The sequence below is a fragment of the Suricata suricatta genome, chromosome 4, assembly GCF_006229205.1.
Source record: "Suricata suricatta isolate VVHF042 chromosome 4, meerkat_22Aug2017_6uvM2_HiC, whole genome shotgun sequence".
Classification (NCBI taxonomy): domain Eukaryota; kingdom Metazoa; phylum Chordata; class Mammalia; order Carnivora; family Herpestidae; genus Suricata; species Suricata suricatta.
Window position 1 is genome coordinate 70,480,751 of NC_043703.1, and position 22,412 is coordinate 70,503,162.

Consider the following 22,412-nt stretch of genomic DNA (forward strand, 5'->3'; position numbering starts at 1 on the left):
CTTCACTTTTAATACAAACATAACAATCACACCTAACTCGAGGTGGGGACAGCACGTGTTATACGGCCCTCTGGCAGCACCCCTTAACCCCATTAACACTGCTGCAGCAAGAAGCATGGACATTCCCATGACCATACAAATATTCACAATGATTACAGTCAGGCAGTGCCATCAAATGAATGAAAACCTTTTGCTCTCATTGGTTTTTGAATTTTAGAATTACCTGTTTGGGATCTTTTGACTCATAAAAATTATCAGTTATATTTTCTTGTTTGTAAACTAATTGTTGATGATCTTTCATGGTTAGTCTGTTGGAATCTTAATGTTTTCCTTCCTGATTTAGTTGAGCACTTCAAAACAAAGAAGTCTATTTTTTTAAGTTTATATACTTATTTTTAGGGAAAGAAAGAGAGAGAGAATCCCAAGTAGGCTCTGCACTGTCAGCACAGAGCCTGATGTAGGGCTTGAACTCACAAACTGTGAGATCATGACCTGAGCCAAAATCAAGAGTCAGTCGCTCAACCGACTGAGCCACCCAGAAGGCATCCCAGAAGTCAATTTTAACGTAGTCAGATCTGTCCATGTTTACTTTGGTGATTTGGGATAACACGGAGTAAATGTGCAACCAGGGATTACTGAACAAATGAGTAAGTTTTCTTTTCCTCCACACTGCGTGAACTGTCGTCTTGGGTGGGCCGCACTCCCCCCGACTGGAGGCCTCCTTGCAGTGAAGGAACAAACCAGAGACTCCTCACGAGGTGGTCAGCAGGAAGGCAGGACAGGAGTGAGCATTCAGACTGCTTTAATCTGGAATCCTAGCTGTCTGGCTTTTCTTTGTCCTTTTTACTCCAGAAAGACGGTATGTAGATACTTCCCTTCATTTCCTGGGAGAGTCTGAAAGGTAAGCCCTCCTCACTCTCAAGTTAAGAGACACTATTAGTAGTTTTTTACTGGATAATGACTTTGGTTCTGCGTTTAATAGACCTTCATGAAATTAAAAAAAAAAAAAAAGATTGCATTTGATGAGAAAGGGAAAATCTCCCAGGAAAACATGAAGAAAGATGGAAGCATTTTTGCAGACAGAAAAGAAATAAATGGGGGACTCTGGGTGGCTCAGTTGGTTAAGCATCCAACTTCGGCTCAGGTCATGATCTTGTGATTTATAAGTTTGAGTCCCGCGTCATGTTCTGTGCTGACAGCTCAGAGCCTGAGCCTGCTTCAGATTCTGTGTCTCCCTCTCTCTCTGCCCCTCTCCCATTCGCTATCTGTGTCTCCGTCTCTCAAAAATAAATAAACGTTGGGGGTGGGGGGGAAGAAAGAAAAGAATTAGGCATATTGCCAGAGCAGGTTCTGGTAACTTGTCCAAGAAGGGAGAGGGACTGTTGCCTAGAATAAGCCAGGCAGGCCAAGCGAAGGGCCACTGGCGCGGCTCCGAGGCCCAGGGGCCAGTGGGAACACAGTCATCCCTCAAAAGCTCTGGAGTAAGAACTTATTGTCTGTCCCTGAGCCTCTGCCGGGCGATCCGCCCAACAGCACTAAGAGGATTTCACATTTTCAGTGTCCCAAAGGAGTAACACTCAACGTTGTCATAAGGCTTTGCTGGGTCCCTAATGATGACCCACGTCGACACTCATCTCTTTAAATTAAGACTAGCAGGTGGGAGAAGTTCACAAATATGTGAACACAAGTAAGTCATCCTCAGAAGGAACTCCAATGGCCTGCTTCTGCTGGGTAGTTGTATTTTTATGTAAGCGATATTTTCCTAAAGACCTTTCGTTACTCAAAACTTGACTATTGTTCAATAAATCTCAACTCTGTTTATTTTTTAGTACTTTTAAGTTTTTCCAAATTTTGTGCATGAAATAAAACTATTAACATGGGTTAGATTATGCTATTTCAAAGCGCATAATTCAAATCCACATCAAATGTCTGAGTTACTGGGGAAGGGGAAGGTGAGATGGTGCCAGAGAGAACGGTGGCCCGGGGAGGGGGCACCGCGGCTCTGCACGCCATCCTTCCACTGGCAGACGGACACTCGTGTCTCCGGCCAGTCCTGCCCTCTCAACTCGGGCCTCCCAGATGTGATGCTTTATCCCGTAGGATGGCTAAAGGCATTTCAACCACAACATGCCCCAATCAGCTCCTCTCTCCCCTCCACACCGCAGTCAGTCCCTCCCTGAAGGGCGACTCGGTCCACTGCACTTTCTCTCTAACCTCCCAGGGGCAGTCATCCAGAGCCCTGTTTGTGCTCCACCTTCTCACTGAGTCCGGTCACTGCCTGGATCACTGTGCCACCTCTTGTCCACGCCCCCTGCTTCCCCCTCTGTCCTTGTACAGTGTGAGAGATCCTGTGTCCTCAAAACAGACCAGGCTGCCTTGGCCGCAACCCCTCCAATGGTTTTCTCACTCAGGGTAAGTAAGCATCGGATCCTTACGATGGCTCTCAGGCCTCAAGCATCGCCCCCCCCCCCCCCCCCCCCCCCCCCCCCCCCCCCCCCCCCCCCCCCCCCCCCCCCCCCCCCCCCCCCCCCCCCCCCCCCCCCCCCCCCCCCCCCCCCCCCCCCCCCCCCCCCCCCCCCCCCCCCCCCCCGCCAATGCCCCCTCCCCCCACAGCACCAACCACCTCACTTCCCTCCTCTCCTACTCACTCCACTCTAGCCTCCTGGCCTTGCTGCCACTAGGCCTGCACACAGGCTCCTCCCTCTGCCTGGACGTGGTTCCTTCCCTCACCTCCTCTGGGGACTGGTTTAAGGGTTTGGGAATCTTCTCAGGGAGGCCCTTTCCAACTACCCCGCTGAAAACTGTAACCCCCCTTCTTCCTGCACATGCCTCCTATTCCCCTTCTCTAAAGTGTCATTTCCTTCAATACTAGCTATTTCTCCCAACAGACCACGTAAGTTATCTGCTTCTTTAAAGAAAAATGGCTGCCCCCATTCTAAAGCACAAGTTCCACAGGGGCAGGGATTTTTGTCTGTTGGCCCTGCTCCCCCCCAGCCCTGGAACAGTGCTGACATGGAACAGTCCCTCAGTAATAAGTCCTGAGTGAGGCACTGAACCACATAATCAACTTGCAGCAGCTCTGATAATAACAGTCCCATCACAATATCCACGTATCATGAGAACCATCAAACATTAGACAGGTGTTTGTAAAAAAAAAACAAAAACGATTAAGAAAAGCTACTTAAAAATTATAATACTGATAATTACCTGAGTAAATGATGATTCATAAAGTAATACAAAGGAAAATAGGCTTAAAAAATGTTCCCTTCCACTGGTAATAAAAGAAATGCAGTAATAATGCTAGGAGGAGGCGCCGTGCTGGTAACACTCAATACTGGCAAGGGAATGGCCAGAGGAATCACTTCCAAGAAACATCAGTATTTGAAAATAATTGTCTCAAGTGTTCTAGAAAGTTCCTTGGCCTTAAAAAAAAATGTTTGGATATGCTTTTATCCAATCATTACACTTCAAATGATCTATCCTAAGAAAATGACAGGAAGGAAGACACAAAAGTATACACAAAGATTCAAATCACAACATTACTAAAAACAGCTCTAAGTGAGCAGAACTCAACCACCAGGAGTTGGACAATGGTGAAATACATTCTGAAATTCTTCCCACCATCACCTACTCTTCCCACTTCTTCAAAGAGGCTGTCCCTCAAGCGCCTCAGTCCACCCATGTAATTCTTCTGGGTGTAATTTCCTTGCTTTCACACTTACAGTCATGTATTTATTTTGTGCTTTTTTTGGTTTTTTGGTCTATTTCACCCATTAGACTGTAGGACGCATAAAGGCAGGAACCCTCTGATTTGTTCGCTGGTGCGATTCTAAATTCACAACATCTTGCACATTATAAGCACCCAAGACTTGTTGAATACATGGATAGATGGACAAAACAGAATAGCACGCTGCCATCGAAACATTGCTGAAGCACCGATGGCCTAGGAAATGCCCACAATCTGATATCAGTAGAAAGAAACAAAAGTCACATTCGGTATCATTTCAACTATTGGAAAACACACAGAAAAAAATCACACTGGAAGAAAAAAACCACAGAAAACAAACTCCATCGTAGTAACTCTGGCTGGGTGCTAAAAATATGGGAGTATTATTCATTCCGTTTCTCTGTTTTTCTATGTTCAAAATGTTTCACAAGGTCACACAATTAATAAAATAATACACAAAACTAGAGGCAGCCGCACGAGCAGATGCACGGTGACAGCACGCAAGTGGCAGCAGAGGCTTGAGGGGGGTGGGCGCGGGCCAGCTGCTGCGGGCAGAAGGGCAGGGCTGGGGCAGGCGGCACTTGCGGGCCGTCCAGGCTTGCGGACAGATGAGGGGGTGCGGTCAGCACTGGGCTGGAGGCAGGTCTCCCTGGCAAACTAGGGCTGACCCTGGTTTTGTGAATTAAGCTGTACTGGAACCCGGCTACGCTCATTCACGGAGGTGCAGTCAGGGGCTGCTGTTTCCTGCCGAGTAGTTACAACACAGACCACCACGGCTCAGAGAGCCTAAAACATGTACTGTGTGGCCCCTTGCAGAAAAACTCCTGGTCTACAAGATCTACTAGGGAAAGGAGAAATTACAAGAAGTGAGGGGGTGGTTGCAAAGGCCACCATTTTCTTTTCTTTTCTTTTAATTTTTTTTAGGTTTATTTATTATTGAGACAGAGAGAAAGAGAGCACAAGTGGGGTAGGGGCAGAGAGAGAGGGAACACAGAAAATGGAGCAGGTTCCAGGCTCTGAGCTATCTGTCAGCACAGAGCCCAATGCAGGGCTCGAACCCACAGCCTGGGAGATTATGACCTGAGCCGAAGTCAGACGTTCAACTGAGTGAGCCACCCAGGCTCCCCAAGGCCATCATTTTCAAGGTAGCATGGAACACGAAGGTGGCAGATAGAGGAGTCTTGACGAACATCTGTATGGACAGACGGAAGAACAGAAGAAGGCGCCTCTCAAAGGGTAAGAAGCATTCATCTCGTAGACAGTTACTGCCATTTTATATCATTCCTATTTAATCACGCAGCAGGAAAAAGCAGTGACTGCTGGACGGCTCACCTGCCGAATCTGGACTGTAGAGGCCGGCAGCTGCCGCGATGGGGCCCGGCGGGTGGATGGCACTCGCTGAGGACCTCTGGCTCGCGATCAGGATCCTGCTCTTTGCAGATGGTAAACGGGACATGGCGCCCAATCCCAACTGAGGCTTAAGGAGCATGGCCGATCGATAGAAGGTTGGAGGGACTTCATAATGCGTGTAGGATGGAGTGCAAAATTCCTCTTTTCCAGGGCGCTCTGTAACCTACAGTAAATGACCAGAAGCTTCGTCAGAGAACGGCACGCACATTGTTGGATGAGTGTGGAATGTGGGCAGGAGACCAAGGCTCCACCCCTGGCCACTCTGGTAGTACTGAGCTGCCCGCCACGAACCACGCACCCTCTCGGGGCCCCAGGCTCCTCACCTCTAAGTGGACAACACAACTGGATGACCTCTCAGGTCCCTTCCGGCTCTAACACGCTATGAATCCAAATTCCACCGGGGGAAGAAAAAGAACTCACTGTATAAGATTTTTAAATTTGACTGCTACAAAACCAACAGAATCTGTGCGAGTAGCCCATCTTTAAAAACATAATCTCAAGGAAGCAGGGAAAGAGTTTAGCAAATGTTCACAGAATTACGAAGCTTCATTATTCCTAAGGAGAATAGGCACAATGTTTACGGTTAGCCTACTCTTAACATAAGCAGGTGAACTTTACCAACTTATGTACTGGCTTTACTGGGTTGCTTAGGAAGTAACATATGCATTCTTAATGCAGGAGAAAAGGCTGGAAGAATAGAGCAGCTGATGCAAAAGTGTGTTTTCAGGCCTCTACAGTCTGTTTACGTTATTAAAATCAAGAGACTGTGAATCACCGCCTATGTCCTTCCTAGTAGGGTGTCCAGGCACGTGTGACAAGTTTCACTAGAGTGGAAGTTCCAGGGCAGTCTCGCTGACTGTTGAAGGCTAGCACCTAGAATGGTGTCTAGTATGGAGCTCAAGGCGATAAATATTGATTCATTAAAGGAATCATGTTTCCGTTCTTACCTAGGTTTTTTTGTTGGGGGGAGGGGGACCAAGCACAAGATGGGGGACAGAGATTCTGAAGTGGGCTCTGGGCTGACAGCAGTGAGCCTGAGGTGGGGCTCAAACTCACGAACTGTGAGATCATGACCCGAGCCGAAGTTGGATGCTTAACTGACTGAGCCGGTCAGGCGTCCCGTAGCTTTTCTATTATACTTTTATTTCTGCGATTTTTTCATTGTAGTTTCTAAAAGTCTGGTGCCGCTGCTCTTTGTTTCTAGCAGGTGCTCTCACGAAGAAATGATTTCTAACCCACATCTGTCAGGATTGCAATATGCTGATCTCAGTAATTACTCAGTTTTCTGAAACTGGAAAGTTTTCAGGGCTCAAAACCCCTCGTGCTGTCACTCAAAAATGGCCTTAATGATTTCAATGACTTCAATGCCTGTCACTTTGTTGGGTAGTTTGTCTCTGCTAAGATTTAACAAATTTGTTAAGGTGAAAACTATGCCTAACTTTTGTATTTTTGATAAAAACAAAGAAATCTATTTAAAAAAACCTTCACACTTGTTTCTTTTCTATTTTGAGAGAGAGAAAGATAGAGACAGAGCACAAGCAGGGGAGGGGCAAAGAGAGATGGAAATACAGAATCTGAAGCAGGCTCCAAGCTCCGAGCTGTCAGCACAGAGCCTAATGTGGGGTTCAAACCCACGAACCATGAAATCATGACCTGAGCTGAAGTCGGACGCTTAACCGACTGAGCCCCCCAGGCGCCCCTCTTTCATCTTATTTGACAGAACAGAACATGTGTCACTGCACAGTCATGAACATGTAGAACTTAACTCCACATGGTTTTATTTCTTCTTCTCTAATTGAGTATTTTTAGGGAAATAATTTTGAAAGCAAACTAAAATATCCTTGTAATATTTTAAACTCCTAAAAGCAATCAAGGTACACAAACAAGTTAAATTCTTACTAAGCTGCCCCTTTGCATATTTGCCCTGTCCTGTTCTCAGTGAGTTGGTCTGGTCTGAGCCAACACTGGGCAAATGTCAAGAAGCCCCTGGGATAGCAACAGGGAAAAGACTTGTGATGGCTAATCTTGACAACTTGGCTAGGCACAGTACCCAGATATTTGGTCATAGATTACCCTACATGTTTCTCTGAAGGTATCTAAAAGGTGAGATCAACATTAAAATCAGTAAACCTTGAATAAAGCAGATTATTCTTCAGCATGTGGGTGGGCCTCACCTAATCAGTTGAAGGCCTTGATGGCAAAACACAGACCTCGCTTAAAGAAGAGAGAATTCTACCAGCAGACGGCCTTTGGAACTGAACTGCAGTGTCAGCTCTTCCCCAGGTCTCCAGTCTGCTGGCCCACCCTGCATACTCTGGCCTTCCCAGTTTCCACAACTGCATACAGAAATTCCTTCAAGTCTGGATAGATAGTTACATGATACATACATACATACCTGTATTACAGGAGTAGGAAGAGAAATCAGCCCTGATCATACATCTGTATATTGCAAACTCACTACCTCGCCCCATCTTCTCACCCTTGCTCCTTTCCTTCCACCTTCTTACACCAAAAATTAAAAGAGTTCCTCCAAGGCGTCAGTAGCAAGACGTGCCCTAGAGTCCTTAGGATCAGTGAAAGTAGAAAACAGTGTACACAAGTAAGCATATTTTATCATCCTGGCACCACCAGATCCAAGATGATCTTCGAAGCTGCTTCTGGAAGCTCTAAAAGTCTGTGTTATGTTGGTGGGAATGTAAACTGGTACAGTTGCTCTGGAAAACAGTGTGGAGGCTCCTCAAAAAACTATTGCTAGAACTCCCCTATGACCCAGCAATAGCACTGCTAGGGATCTACCCAAGGGATACAGAAGTGCTGATACATAGGGGCACATGTACCCCAATGTTCATAGTGGCACTGTCAACAATAGCCAAATCATGGAAAGAGCCTAAATGTCCATCACCTGATGAGTGGATCAAGAAGATGTGGTATATATATACAATGGAGTACTATACGGCAATGAGAAAGAATGAAATCTGGCCATTTGTAGCAAAATGGATGGACCTAGAGGGAGTCATGCTAAGTGAAATAAGTCAGGCAGAGAAGGACAGGTACCATATGTTTGCACTCATAGGTCTAACAGGAGAGACCTAACAAGGGACCATGGGAAGGGGAAAGGAGGGGAAAGAAAGTTAAGGAGAGGAAGGGAGGGAAATCATGAGAGACTCTTGAATACTGAAAACAAACTAGGGCTGAAGAGGGAAGGGGAAAGGGGAAGGGGGTAATGGGCATGGAGGAGGGCACTTGTGGGGAAGAACACTGGGTGTTATATGAAAAACAACTTGGCACTAAACTATTAATTAAAAACATAATAAAAAATAAAAGTCTATATTGTTCCAGACATCCAAAAAGAGATGCCCTGTCTCAGGAGAGCCCTTATTCTTGACTTCTCCATGTCTACTGATGCTGTCTAACCAGCAGGAATCTGTCAATAACGATGAAAGAGTCTGAGGTCGTTGGGTTTGTACAGTTAACCCTTTTTCATTTTATTAAAAAGATACATGATTCTAAACTTTGTATGGAACCAGAAAAGACCTTGAATAGCCAACGTAATGTTGAAAAAGAAAAGCATAGTGGGAGGCATCATAATTTCGGATTTCAAGTAATATTACAAAGCTGTAGTCATCAAGACAGTCTGGTACGAACACAAAAAACAGACACATAGATCAATGAAACAGAATAGAAAATGCAGAAATGGACCCACAACTATATGGCCAACTCATCTTCAACAAAGCAGGAAAGTATAACCAATGGAAAAAAGACAGTACCTTCTTCAAATGGTGCTGGAAAAAACCAGACTGAGACATGCAGAAAAATGAAACATTATACACAAAATAAATTCAAAATGGATGAAAGATCTAAATGTAAGAAAGGAAACCATCAGTGTCCTAGAGGAGGAAATAGGCAGTAACCTGTTTGACCTCAGCCATAGCAACTTCTTCTAGACATGTCAACGGAGGCAGGGGAAACAAAAGTAAAAATGAACTATTAGGACCTCATCAAGATAAAAAGCTCCTGCATGGCAAAAAAACCTAAAAGACAGCTTATGAAATGGGAGAAGATATTTGCAAATGACATATCTGATAAAGGGTTAGTATCCAAAATATATAAAGAACTTCTCAAACTCAACAACCAAAAAGCAAATAATCCTGTTAAGAAATGGCAGACAACATGAACAGACATTTCTTCAAAGAAGACATCCAGATGGCTAACAGGTACATGAAAAATACCCATCACTCACCATCAGGGAAATACAAATCAAAACCACACTGAGATACCACCTCACACCTGTCAGAATGGCTAAAATTAACAAGTCAGGAAACAACAGACGTTGGCAAGGATATGAAGAAAGGGGGTCCCTCTTGCCCTGTTGGTGGGAATGCAAAATGGTGCACTTCGTCTGGAAAACAGTGTGGAGTCTCAAAAAATTAAAAATAGAACTACCCTACGACCCAGCAATTGTACTACTAGGTATTTATTCAAAGATACAAAAATACTGATTCAAAAGGACACATGCATCCCAATGTTTATAGCAGCACTATGATCAATAGTTAATTATGGAAAGGGCCCAAATGTCCATCAACTGATGAATGGATAAAGAAGATGTGGTATATATATACATATAATGGAATACTACTCAGCCACCAGAAAGAATGAAATCTTGCAATTTGCAACAACATGGATGGAGCTAGAGTGTATTATGCGAAGTGAAACAAGTCAGTCAGAGAAAGACAAATACCATATGATTTCACTCATGTGAAATTTAAGAAACAAAACAGATGAACATACAGGAAGGGAAGGAAACGTAAGATAAAGACAGAGAGACAAACAGTAAAAGACTCTGAAATACAGAGAACAAACCGTGGGTTGCTGGAGGGGTGCTGGGTGGGGGGATGGGCTAGACAGGTGACGGGCACTAGGGAGGGCACTTGGGATGAGCACTGGGTGTTGTATGTAAGTGATGAATCCCTAAATTCTACTCTTGAGACCAATAGTGCATTCTATGTTAACTAACTTAAATTTAAATAAAATCCTGGGGGGGGGGGGTAGATATATGGCTTCTACAACTGAAAAATACTTCCGTTGCAATGGGTCAGAAATTGTTCTTTCCCTGGGGACAGGCTAAAGCCATCCTGTGGCAAGGTGGGACACAAGGGCAGAGGGGGTGACTGTGGGGCCTCCCTGCACCAAGCCTGAACACAGGAGGGGGACCCGCTGGGTTGCACCCACTGGCGACAGGGACATCAAGTCACAGCTCTAGGAGCAAAGGTCAAAAGCCAGTCTATTGGTGAGAAGACTAAGGCAGAAATTAGCCCAGTGCAACCCCTGAGGCTGCTCTGCTCTGTCTTACAGCCTGAAGAAAGGACACAGTCCTCAGGCAGAGTGGCTGGTGGTGCCGAGGGGCAGTGCTGTCCCCCTACCAGTGGGGTCTCTCCAAACCCCTTAACTACCAACACCACACAAACACCCACACTATCCCGTTTCCTTGAGACTCAGGGTGGCTTCTACAGGATCAAGAACAGAAAAAATATTTGGAGCGAAAACTGCATCTAATTTAGAAATTATTTACATTTTATGGAAGGAACAGAATCAATACAGAAAAGAAATACAGAAAACCAGAATTAATAAGAGTCACAGAGAAACAACTACAGACCGTAACAGGATGTTTGCCCATGTCTACAAGTAAAATTTCTCTCACGGATGTGTTTTCGCAGAGAAAATTCTAGGGGATCTTTTATTTGGAGCCCTCTCCCTCCAAAATATTACTTAATTGAAGAAACAGTACAAATGAAGAACTTAGCAATCACGTGGACACAGCTTATAGGAAGGTACAGGTGACCCCAACCCCGCTGATAGGGGGGTCATCCCAGTGGCCACAGAAGCCGGTGGGCAACGGGTCCCTCCCATCACCGTCCCCCAGATTTAAGGGCGGGATTTAAAGGCAGGGTCTCACACAAGGGGTTACTTCTGCAGGGATTCTGTGAGAAGGAGGGTCTTCGGTTATCCAACCAGCTCTGGCACCGCAGCCCTGGGGAGGGGCAGATGGCCGTCTTTTAAGGCCCTCGCAAGGGGCATGCACGCTTCAGCAAGGAGCCCGAGGTCAGAGCCTGATCGGAGCCTTGGAGGCCCAGGTGGGTAAGATTTTAGAATTCTGAGCAAGACTCGTTAACCAGCTCGGAGGCTGATGTCTAAGACCAGAGTGGCAGTCTGTTAACTGTTAGAGGCCACTGCCGAGGGCCTGGCTCTTAAAGTCCTTGGCCAGAACATGCTCTCCCTGCAGGCCTCCATTTGAGAGGCCCACTTAAAACAGGACAGCATGAAGCCGTGCGCAGTGAAATAGCCCCCTGCCAAAAAGAAGGGGCCCCTGAACTCTCCGGTCAGTACTCTCTCTGTAGAGAAGGGAGCTGGGAAGCCTCTCTGGCAGGCCCAGAGTCCAGAGCCACTGAGCCAGTCATGTGATCTGAAGCCAACAGCCTGCCCCGGGGCGGGGCAGGACAGACGGTCAGCTTGCCGGGGCATCTGGTCAGTGCTAACCTTGGCCAAGACTTGCTGCTTAGAATCCATTCACCTGATTTGCTGTGCCGACGCTGACACCTTCTGCTGCGCCATTCTGGAAGTATGTCAAAACAGTCCATCACCCTGAGGTCCAACGCTGGACTCAGCCTTCCTGTCTCTAAGAAGCTTTGGCTGACTTTTGTCGGGATCCAACAGATAGGAGTTCATAATTCAGCTCTCATTCAACATTTTCTGATCAAATATCTATGTCAACACTGTTCTAAAGTCTGGGAACCCAGCAGGGAACAGAGATAGAAAGTCTCAGCTCTTGTGGATTTTACATTCTAGTTGATGAACCAAAAACAAAAAAGTACTTATACCAAATGGAGATAAGCACCAAGATAAATAAATCAGAGAGAGGGCTCTCAGGGAAAGCGAGGCATCTGTGCAATGAAGTGACCTTTGAACAGAGACAGAAAGTAAAGGAGAGACCCATTCAGGTATCGGGTAGAAGAACACTCCAAGAAGAAGGAGGTGCAAAGGCCCTGAGGCAGCAGAGGGAAAGGGGGGTGGGCAGAGGAGGGAAAGGAGATTGGGGGAGGTTATCAAGCCAGACTGAGTACATCCTAAAAGCTGAGCCAGCCTACACGCTTTATCCTGCGTTCTGAGCGGCCCAGGCAGACCTGATGGGTGGGAGGGAGCGGAGTGATCTGGTCTGGCTCTCCTCTTGACTGATCACTCTGGCTGCCATGAGGAAATTGTTTCAGGAGACAAATCTACTTTCTGAGCCCTGGGAGGAAACTTACCACAGCACCCAGAAACAAAAAGGGCAGCACAGTGAAGAACCTTGGGGGAGGTGGGGAGGTGCAGATGAGCATCTTAGCACTGTCCTTGCTCTGTGGCTTTAGCTGAGTCACACAAAGCCTTCCAAATCTGTTTCTTCATCTACACAATGATAAAAACTCTAATCCCAACCTTCATAAAATCATTAGAAGGATTAGTGAAGATTGGTAAGGATTAAACATTATGCTATGTGAGCTTAAGGCATAGTAGGTGCTCAACTAAATATTACTTGTAATTATTATTTTATTTCAAGATAAAGAGCCCATGCCTAATGCATTATTTGTTACTCTGTGTTTTTCACATGTATGAATATGAGATCCTCTCATAAGAAAAATAATCCCCCTGTGAGGATGAAGTCAGACCAATTTGAACAATATATTTATTTTGGATTTTTCCCCCCATTGATCTAGCTTATAAAAACACTCACTTATGCTCACTTATTTAAACATGGAAGCCAATTTAAATGCATAGTTACCTGACCTCACATGTATTATGCAGACTGTAATTTAAATAAGTCTCCTTAGATGTTAGCTATATTTCCTACATCATCAAATTCTTCAGGTCAAAATGCTCATTTGTCTGCAGGGCACCTGGGTGGCTCAGTTGGTTAAGTGTCTGGCTCTTGGCATCAACTCAGGTCATGATTTCACAGCCCATGAGTTCAAGCCTTGCATGGGACTCTGGGCTGACAGGTTCTGTGGAGTCTGCTTAGACTCCTCTCTCTCTCCTCCTCTCTCTGCCTCTTTCCATCTCTCAAAATAAATACACTTTTAAAAAATGCCCATTTATCTACAAGCTCCACTAGGTAAAAACATCCATTTCTGTACAAATGTATCCGTCAAAATCTGTGATCTGCTAAGAAAGCATGTTCTATCTCCACAATTCATATTGAAAACAATAAACGTCATGATGTTCGACTTACAGATCATGTCATAATGACAGTGTCTTACCTCCTGCAAAAACTTTTCACTCATCGGACCGAAATGGTGGCCCGGGGGCTTGATCCCTGACACCATCAACCCTGAACTGAAGACCCGCGGCTTCTGCAAGTCCGGCTTGAATTTCTCATACAGGTTGGCAGAGGGCTTCAGGTCGCTCCCCGCTGCCTTCTCCTCTTTGGGGAGGGGCACGGTGCACGGGGGCGCAGCGTAAGGAAGCCCCACGGGGACCAGCGAGGTGTCCACCTGGCCGAGGGCCTGAGGGCTCCTCCTGATGTAGGTGATGATCTTGGGCCTCACGTGCTTGGGCTTGGGCAGAGCGATGGGCTTGGGCTCCGTCCTTTCTTCCGTTTTCTCCACCTGCTGCTTCTCCATTCCGTCCTGGGAGGACGGGGTGCCTTTGGAATGTGGGAGGACAAGCTCGGGGCTCTTGTCAGGCACTTTCGGGGGGGTGTTCAACAACCGCGCACTATCGGTGGGGGGGACGGCAGCCAAGGGGGGCCTGGCGACCGCACCCAACGCGCCCGAGTCCTGAACACTGCTACTACTAGGTGGTGTAGGCTGGTGGGTCACATTCACAGTTGTCTCTGGATGCAGGGGCACCGGGACACCGAGAGGAGCACTTGCTCCCACTGGGGGACTTTCAGTCTTATCTGTGCTTTCTAGAAGGTTCCTGTTTTCTGCAACGGATACAGTGACCTCTTTGCTGTCCATTACTTCTGCGCTGCTGCTTCGAGGGTCCAGGGGCTTGGGGACTCCGGCGTCACCCTCTCCAACAGATGGATGTGAAGTACAAACCGCAGCACCGTCCACATTGGCTCTGTCCAGGGCTGTCTCCTCATTGACCTCTGGGGGCCTGCTGTCATGCGGATGGTCAGCAGGGAAAGGAACCTGGCCATCTCCGGACAAAATGCCCATGGATGCCATGTCGCCAAGCTTCCGAGCTGCACTGGGTGAAGTTTGGCCAGTGGGCTGCTTCTCTGCAGCTCCCAGGGAAGCAAGGCCCTGGGCAAGGGCGGTCTGGAGAGCACCTCCCTCACCTAGGCTGACAGCTCTCTTGTCTTGCACGCTCCTGCCTCTCCCTGCACCAGCATGGTGGAGACCATTGTGCGACAGGCTGCGGGCACCAGTGGCTGTTTCCTGCGGTGCTTCCCCAGCAGGCTCCCTGCTTTGCAGAAGGAGTGCACCCACTTCCTCCAGGCTTCCCATGCAGCCCACGGGGGTGGCCTTCAACTGCTGCACAGCCTTGGGCTGGCCCACCTTCAGCTCGGGCTCGGGCTCTCCCTGGCCCTGACCTAACTGTGCTTCTGGCTTAGTCGGGGTTCCCTTCAGGGCTGCAGCTGCATCCGGACTAGGCTCCGGATGGGCAGAACGTGATGTGCTCTCACTGCTAACTCTGGGGGCACAGGGTCCCTCTGCCTGGGTCTCCGAGGGGGTGGCCTCCATGGTTGCTGAGGTAGATGATTTAGGATGAGGCACCCTCTTCCCCTCTGAGGTACTGTCAGCTGGAAGAAAAGCTGTCCCTGGAGAGGGGGCCGGTGACACCTGCTGTGGCTGTTCCCCGCCGCCGGTCTCACGGCACAGGGCTTCAGGGCCGTCCAGTGGCATGGGCCGTGGGCACTGCCAGGTGAGGCTCTCCCTCAGGGACAGGTCCCCGACAAGAGCAGAGCTGCCAGTCCTCTCCAGAGAATGCCTTCTCAATTCCTCACTGTCAAAGGTCTTGACCAACTTCTCCTTGGGAGCCTGCCGGGGAACTTCTGCATCCCTTTTAGCCAAAACCTCTGGACTGGCCTCAGCCGTGACATTCCTCCAACTTGACAGACTTGGTCCCTGAATAGTCCAAGGGATCTGGGGGAGATCTGGGCCTCTCTTCATCGTGTGCTCTTCACTTAGTCGTCCATGGACGGTCGAAGGAAATTTAAAGTCTTTCGGGCTGGTGGGGCCAGGCAGCAGTGCTTTCCCAAAGCCCTGAAGTGGGTGAAATTCCTTATTGAAGTGGGTACTGTTCTCTGGCTCCCTTGAATTTGCATTTCCAATTTCACCTGTCAGGTCGCACGTCTCGGACTCACCATGAGAGGAACGGACCTCCAACATGATTTGATTGGCATTTGTATCTCCCAGACTCAGGATACTCTCGTTATTATTTTTCACCCCATTTCTGTTGTCCCGCAACTGAGCATAACATGATTTCTTTGGAGCCACGGGGACATTCATTTTCAACCTTTCAGTGGGGGCTGCCGGCCATGCAGTCCTGCGTAATGGGAAGGTGCCTCCGTCAAGCTGCTATTTGATTAGCAGGAAATTCTTAAGCTGCGTGTTGCCCCCTGACAGTGTCACGTGGCAATACTATTTGGATCATTTTCAGAGCAGTTTTAAACCCACGAATTGTCTTGACATGCAGCAGGATGACTTATCTGTTAAGTTCCTGCTGAATGAGAGTCAACCAGTCCACGAGACCTAGAGAGATGTAAAACCAAAATCATGTTATGGGCATTGACAAACAGAGAGTCTCAGGAGGAAAAGGCATGGAAAAGACAGCTTTACTCATTACTTTCATATTATTAATTCATTCGCTCATCCCATAAATTTCCCCAAAGCCTTTCTGATAGGGGGCCTGCTGGCCAAATATGGGGAAATTAAAGCATAAAAGTGATTAATGTTAGGAATGGATTATAAAACATATTAAACCTTAAATTCAAAATTTAAAAATCCACAGGTTCATACTGATAACTGATTTAAAGGCTGGAAGGGAAGCGAAAGCTCATCTTCATAGAATAATACCAACAAACATGAGAAAAATCACACAGTTAGAAAAGATACCATGTTGTTATCACACAAGGTAATTATCTTGGGTGCAGGACACCAATGGTTGTTAAAAACATCAGGTGAAAGATTGTTGGGGGGTAGGATGTGCACAGAATGTGAAAGGACGATTCTCCAGATCACTCTCTTTCTTACACAAGGAAAACCTTACCTTTACAACAACGCTATCTGGCGGACCCCGCCTTAACCAAGTGATCAAGTTTAACACTAATGCCTCGACACTGAGGTAGTATTCCTGCTATAACTGTTCAACTTGAAGTTAAGCATAAGGAAGTATTCAGGCAAACTTAAATTCATGAACAGTTTACAAAATGACTGGCCTATACCTGTCCCGAAAATGTCAATGGATATTAGAGACAATGCATGGTCCTTGATCAGATCTTGGATTAAAAAAAAAAAAAAGTTAGCCAATGACATTATTAGAACAATTAGACATTTAAAATGGGTTGCATATTGGGCCAAGGTATTTTGTCAATGTTAACTTTCTTCGATGGATAGCAGTATGGTGAATATATCTGAGACAGTTTTGTTCTTGGAAGAAACATGCTTTTAAAACACGATATGCTGGGGCGCCTGGGGGGCTCAGTCGGTTAAGCGTCCGGCTTCGGCTCAGGTCATGATCTCACAGTTCATGGGTTCGAGCCCCACGTCGGGTTCTGTGCTGACAGCTCAGAACGTGAAGCCTGCTTCAGATCCTGTGTGTGTGTCTCTCTCTCTCTGCCCCTCCCTCTAGTCACTCTCTGTCTCTCTCAAAATAAAGACATAAAAATTTTTTAAAATTAAAAAACAAAACATATGCTTTTTGACATGACACATGGTAACTTACTCTCCAATCGTTCAGCAATGACAAAAGTGTGTATGTGTGTGTGTGTGTGTGTGTGTGTGAGAGAGAGAGAGAGAGAGAGGGAGAGAGAGAGAGAGAGAGGGAGACTCTGAAAAGAGAAGTAAACAGAAATGTGCCAACGACAATAATTTGAAAATCTAAGAGATCCGCTCTACAAACCAGTTACTGGTCTATAGGTTTGAAGATTGCCAAAATAAGAAGCTGGAAGGAATTGTATCTGAGCCTTGGGGGCCTGCACGCTGCTGTGGCCTCCCCCGCACTGCTCCGCCTCTTACTCCCCTGCTGCAGGCACGCTGCCCTCACCCTCTGCTTTACCGCGCTCCCTCTTTCCTGCCTTGGGGCCTTTGCACAGGCTCTTCCATCTGCACAGAATACAGATTCTTCTCCCAACATTACCTAACTCCTCTGTAGTCTTCAGTTTGCAGCACAAATACCTCTTCCTCCAGGAAGCCTTCCTCACCCACTAAAACAGAATAGGTCCTTCTATGATGAATGTTCACAACATCCTACATTTTTACTTAAAAAAAACTTCACATATGCCAGACACTAAAGAAACTATTGTTTAATACCTCACATTTGCATTAGGCACTTAACATATATTTGTAACATGAATGAATAAATGAATGATGGGGATCATATTGACGATGTTGTTTCTACCCTCAAAGAGCTTAAAATCTAATACCGTATTAAAATTTCTATTAGGAGACTCACAGATCATCAGTAAACCCTGCAGTTCCAGGATAACGTGTATCCACTACTGTGAGTGCGTTTTACTAGGCATGGAGAATGGGAGAGCTTAAAAGGAACAAGATTCTGCGCCATCCCCAATCCCCCAGTGGGGATGCAGGGTTAACAGCCTTTCACCCCTTCCTCCTCGTCCACACAAGTATGCACAGACTCAACACCTACAAGGCTGTCCTTAATTTTCTGCTGAAACAGGTTACACAGCAACCTGCTTGTCTCCATCACTGCCCCCTACGCAATTTCATCTATCCGGAAGATAATGTGCACATGCACACATATATTCACCTATGTACACTCACACACGGACATTGGATGGATGTTACTTACGCAGAAGGACACGATGAAAACCTGAGAACAATCACCAGTAATATGCAGCCACCTCTACGCTCCTCTCCAGCCCACCCCCTCCCCTCCCAACTCTGCACTTGGCTACCTCCCAGCAGCATCCCTCCCAAACCTCAGCTGATAAAACTCTTTTATTTCTTTTGCATCTATTACATTCACATGTATTTTTTACATAAATGGGATCATTTCCTGGAAGCTGGGGTTTCTGTGCGTCTTATCTGCCCCTTCTCCCTCACCCCAGGACACGCTAACATCCTGATCGTGGTCTTGCCATTCCTTTCCCCACGTCCATCTAATGCTGCCCAAACACACACACCCATACTTGTGCGGGCTCTCTCGTTCGCCAGCATTCTGCTCTTCTGTTCTTCTCAGGTGGTGCTCACTGTCTTCCTCTGCCCACCCCACCCCACCTCTGCCCTCATCCCAACCTCCCACGTTCCTCGTCTCCCTCTCTGCTTTCTTCCAGGCCTGTTTTCCATAAAGCACCGGTGCCCTGGGTCCAGCATTACCCCAATACAGCCCGCAGGCCCCACCAAGATGCTCACGCTCTGATCCTAGCCTCGGTTCCCTGACACAGAGACGATTCTCAGTGAATCCATCCTTCCTTCTTTATTCAAATTAAAATGTGTTTTCCTTGAAGACACACATGTCCTCCGGGCACAGATACAAAAAGCATGTAGACAAACCAATAAGACGGCAGTTTAAAAGAACACTGTGCTCTCCGGATCAGAAAGCAGGTTGTCCCAGAAAGCCAAGGAGAACAAGAAATCCCACAAATGTGGGCCATCCACAGAACGTGAGTGCCTCTGATTCTCTGCGGACAGAATTATAAGCATGAAGCCAAGAGCCCTCTGGTTTGAACTGCAAAGGCTGGGAGAAAGAAAGCAATGAATTATTCTCAACAATGACAGACAAAACCAGAGTATCATACATGGCAATCCACCCGTGATTGTTAGAGAGTGACATACAGGTGTCAAATCTGTGTTTGGCTAGAAAGAGCTGTATTTTAATTTTTAAGGAATTACATAATAAATACCTTTTTCTTGGTCAGTAAGCAATAAATGCCACTCATCGGTAAGGGAATGGAAAGCTAGGACCTCCTACTGGCCAAGTATTATTCTCAGCCGGACTACATATTTGTAAAATTTAATTTAACTTTTAAATTATAATTTTGCTTTATCTTTAAGTTAAACTATTTAATATTTGTAATGGCCTCCAGAGATAGATCTTAATATCCCCTTGCTTTTTCCTTGCCCTCCGGGTAAGGAAACAGAAGCACAGAGAGGACAACATTCCCAAGGTCACACAGCCAAGAACTGGCAGAGAAGAAACAGACAGGACAGTGAAATCCATGCAGAAAGTGGAAGGTTTACAAGGAAAAGTGACTGTTGGTGAAACTGTACAGATCACAAAGGAAGAATCAAAGGAGAAGACACCATCGTAAGACCAAGAATAGAAAGGCAAAACCAGAAACCAAACAAGGAGAGAAAGCTCACACAACGAGAGAAAAGCGTTTAAAAACCTTCAGGGGCACCTGGGACGCTCAGTCGGTTAAGCATTTGACTCTTGATTTCCGCTCAGGTCATGATCTCATGGTTCTCGAGACCGAGCCACACATCAGGCTCCACAGAGTCTGCTGGAGATTCTCTCCCTCTCTCTCTGCCCCTCCCTCATGCTCTCTCTCTCTCTCTCAAAATAAATAAATAAATAAACATTTAAAAAGAAGGAAAAAAGACCCTTCAATCATAGAAGGCAGACTGTGGTACATCAGGTAATGTTTCCTCTTTCTCTTTTTGCCCAGGCTTTACCCCTCCCCCTAGATCTCCATTACATCAATCACTGTCAATCACAGGGTCAATATGAGCAAAAGTTTTTGTTTTTGTTTTCAGGATCTGGATTTCAGTCCAGGGCACTCAACTAAGATAAACACTCCTTTCCCGATATGAAACATGATCATACAAACTCAGACTCCTACTACAGGATTGTAAGGTTAAACAAGAAACACAAATATGCCGGCCAACCATGTTAAACGCCCACACGTGAACTCCATTTTCCCAGAGTGAGGCATGCAATTTCCATGTACTTCACATGTTACTATAAATGATGACCTTAGAGGTCAATGATATTTTATCTTGGAAAAACCAGCCATTATTTCACTCCTAGGTCCAAAAGGAATTTAAAGATTTTATAGGTTTCTGGTCTATCTGATGCTTACTAGTCTTCCAAGTACTGCCCCTGGTGTTAAGGTGAAAATCCCAGGAGATCTACCAGCTTTCCTGGCAGCCTGGCAGCCCTCCGGGCAGGGCCACCATCCAACCAGCCTGGAGTGGAGATCTGCACGGTACAAGCCTTCTCCCACCAGAAACAACCCTTCGGATCTATCTAAAGACCTGCTATGCCCCGCTCCTTGCCCAAACCTGTTCTCTTTGTGAAAGAACTCAGATTCTCCCAACTGCTGGAGCAAGTCTAAGAAACTCCCACCACCTAAGCCCATACCCCAAGGAGCCTAAAAGCCCTCCTGAACAGCATAAAACTGCACACAGTACTCCAGCTCCCAGTGCATCATCAGCGTCCTGTGAAAGCAAGACTTCCCTTCACTTAGACCTCTAACCGCACGATCTAATAGAGTGGCCTCTCCATGGATACAGGAATCACCCTGTTGATTCCATATCATCCATTAAAATGCCAAAGTCCTATAGGAGTCACTCCTAAACTATAAGGACTCACGCCTAGAAATCTATAACTGGCTTTTAGCATCCCTGGGTAGGACCATAAAAATGTACCTCTGGAGTTTCATCTTGTTGCTCTAGGTGCATTGTTCTATGCTATTTAAAACTGTTTTGGGCCTATCCTTATTTTTTCATCCAAAATATTTGCAATCCTTTCTATTTGAATACCATCTTTGAAGAGGTAAGTGTGCCTTCCTTATTATCATTCATTCCGCTGTTTTGTTAGCAAAACAAGGCAGGAGAAAAAGCAGATTCTAATCTGCTGATCAGCACTCCATGGGCACATTCACATAGGCACCCCTCCACCCTCTGGGCCCTGCAGCTGCTGCATGCGTCCCCACATTGTCCATGAGAACGTCGTAAGAGGAGAAACTTTTGTCAGATGAGTTGCTGAGATAATTATAAAACTGCCTCTCTACCAACAGAGGCAGAGAGAAAATGAAAGTAAAGAAAGAAAATGAAGCTATCTTCCTTGGTGTGTTCTACACAGTACCCAACATTCTCCTAAGGACCGCTGTTTGTTTTTCTCAGTATTCATAATTCAACAATCACCAAGGCTTTCTAAAATCCAACATGGGCTCAGCATCAGGTTCACTAGCAAGGAGTATGAGCACCACATTATCCCCTTGCCGACACACAAAATGTCTTTGCCCGTCTTCATCAACCACACTGCTGCGGCTCTCCCCAGCTCGCAGGCTCTGAGGATGGGGCCGCCTCATCTAGAACTCCTTCAGTGGAATGCATACACGTTTCTGAATCAGCAAGTGGACTGATAACATCTAGATGCTCCAATACGATCTCTTCTTTCATCTTGCACTTCGATTTCTTGGTTGCATGTTTGTTCTGTCCAGTACAGCATGAAAGGCATTCTCAGATGAAGGGAAACCCAGTCGATCGACCACCTCTGTGCCATCCACTACTAACACGATCGTGAGCTACCCTGGCTGAATGACAGTTGAAGGCCAAACGTCTCTGCCTGACATTAAAGGTCTGATGAATGCTGAGCCCATTTATGCTTCCAGACTTAATCCCCCTCACTCTTCTGCTCAAAATTGCACCTGCTACCCAACAGCTTCAACTTCTGATCTCAAAGGCTACCTCCTCCATGAAGACTTTCCTAAATTTTCTCCCCTCTTCCCTCCCGAAAAGGTGGAGAAGGGGCTAGATATTGTCTCTCCATGCCCCGAATCCCCAGATCTTTCCATTAGCACTATTAAACTATCCCTTTTGTTTTTTATTTTATTTTTTAAGTTTATTTATTTATTTTGAGAGACAGAGAGAAAGAGAGAACATGGCAGGCAAGGGGCAGACAGAGAGGGAGAGAGAGAGAGCCCAAACAGGCCCCACACTGTCAGAGTAGAGCCCAACATGGGGCTTGATCTCATGAACCATTAGATTATCACCTGTGCTGAAATCAAGAATCAGACACTTAACCACTGAGCCATCCAGGCACCCCATGCTTTTTAAATTATAATTATGTACATCCTACTTTATTATAGCTAAGTGGGCCATCT

The 22,412-nt window shown here is 46.3% G+C and overlaps 1 protein-coding gene across 4 annotated transcripts in view; it reads right to left on the minus strand.

The window, feature by feature from the left end:
- The window catches only part of MTUS2 (microtubule associated scaffold protein 2), a 537,267-nt gene that overhangs the window by 347,996 nt on the left and 166,859 nt on the right, over positions 1-22,412 (minus strand). For all 4 annotated transcript variants that reach the window (XM_029936897.1, XM_029936898.1, XM_029936896.1 and 1 more), the window contains exons 2-3: positions 13,426-15,870; positions 5,060-5,300 (exon numbers count right to left, since the gene is read on the minus strand). In XM_029936897.1, the coding sequence (XP_029792757.1) occupies positions 5,060-5,300; positions 13,426-15,627 (2,443 nt within the window). In that variant the 5' untranslated portion in view covers positions 15,628-15,870. The remainder of the gene's footprint in view (positions 1-5,059; positions 5,301-13,425; positions 15,871-22,412) is intronic.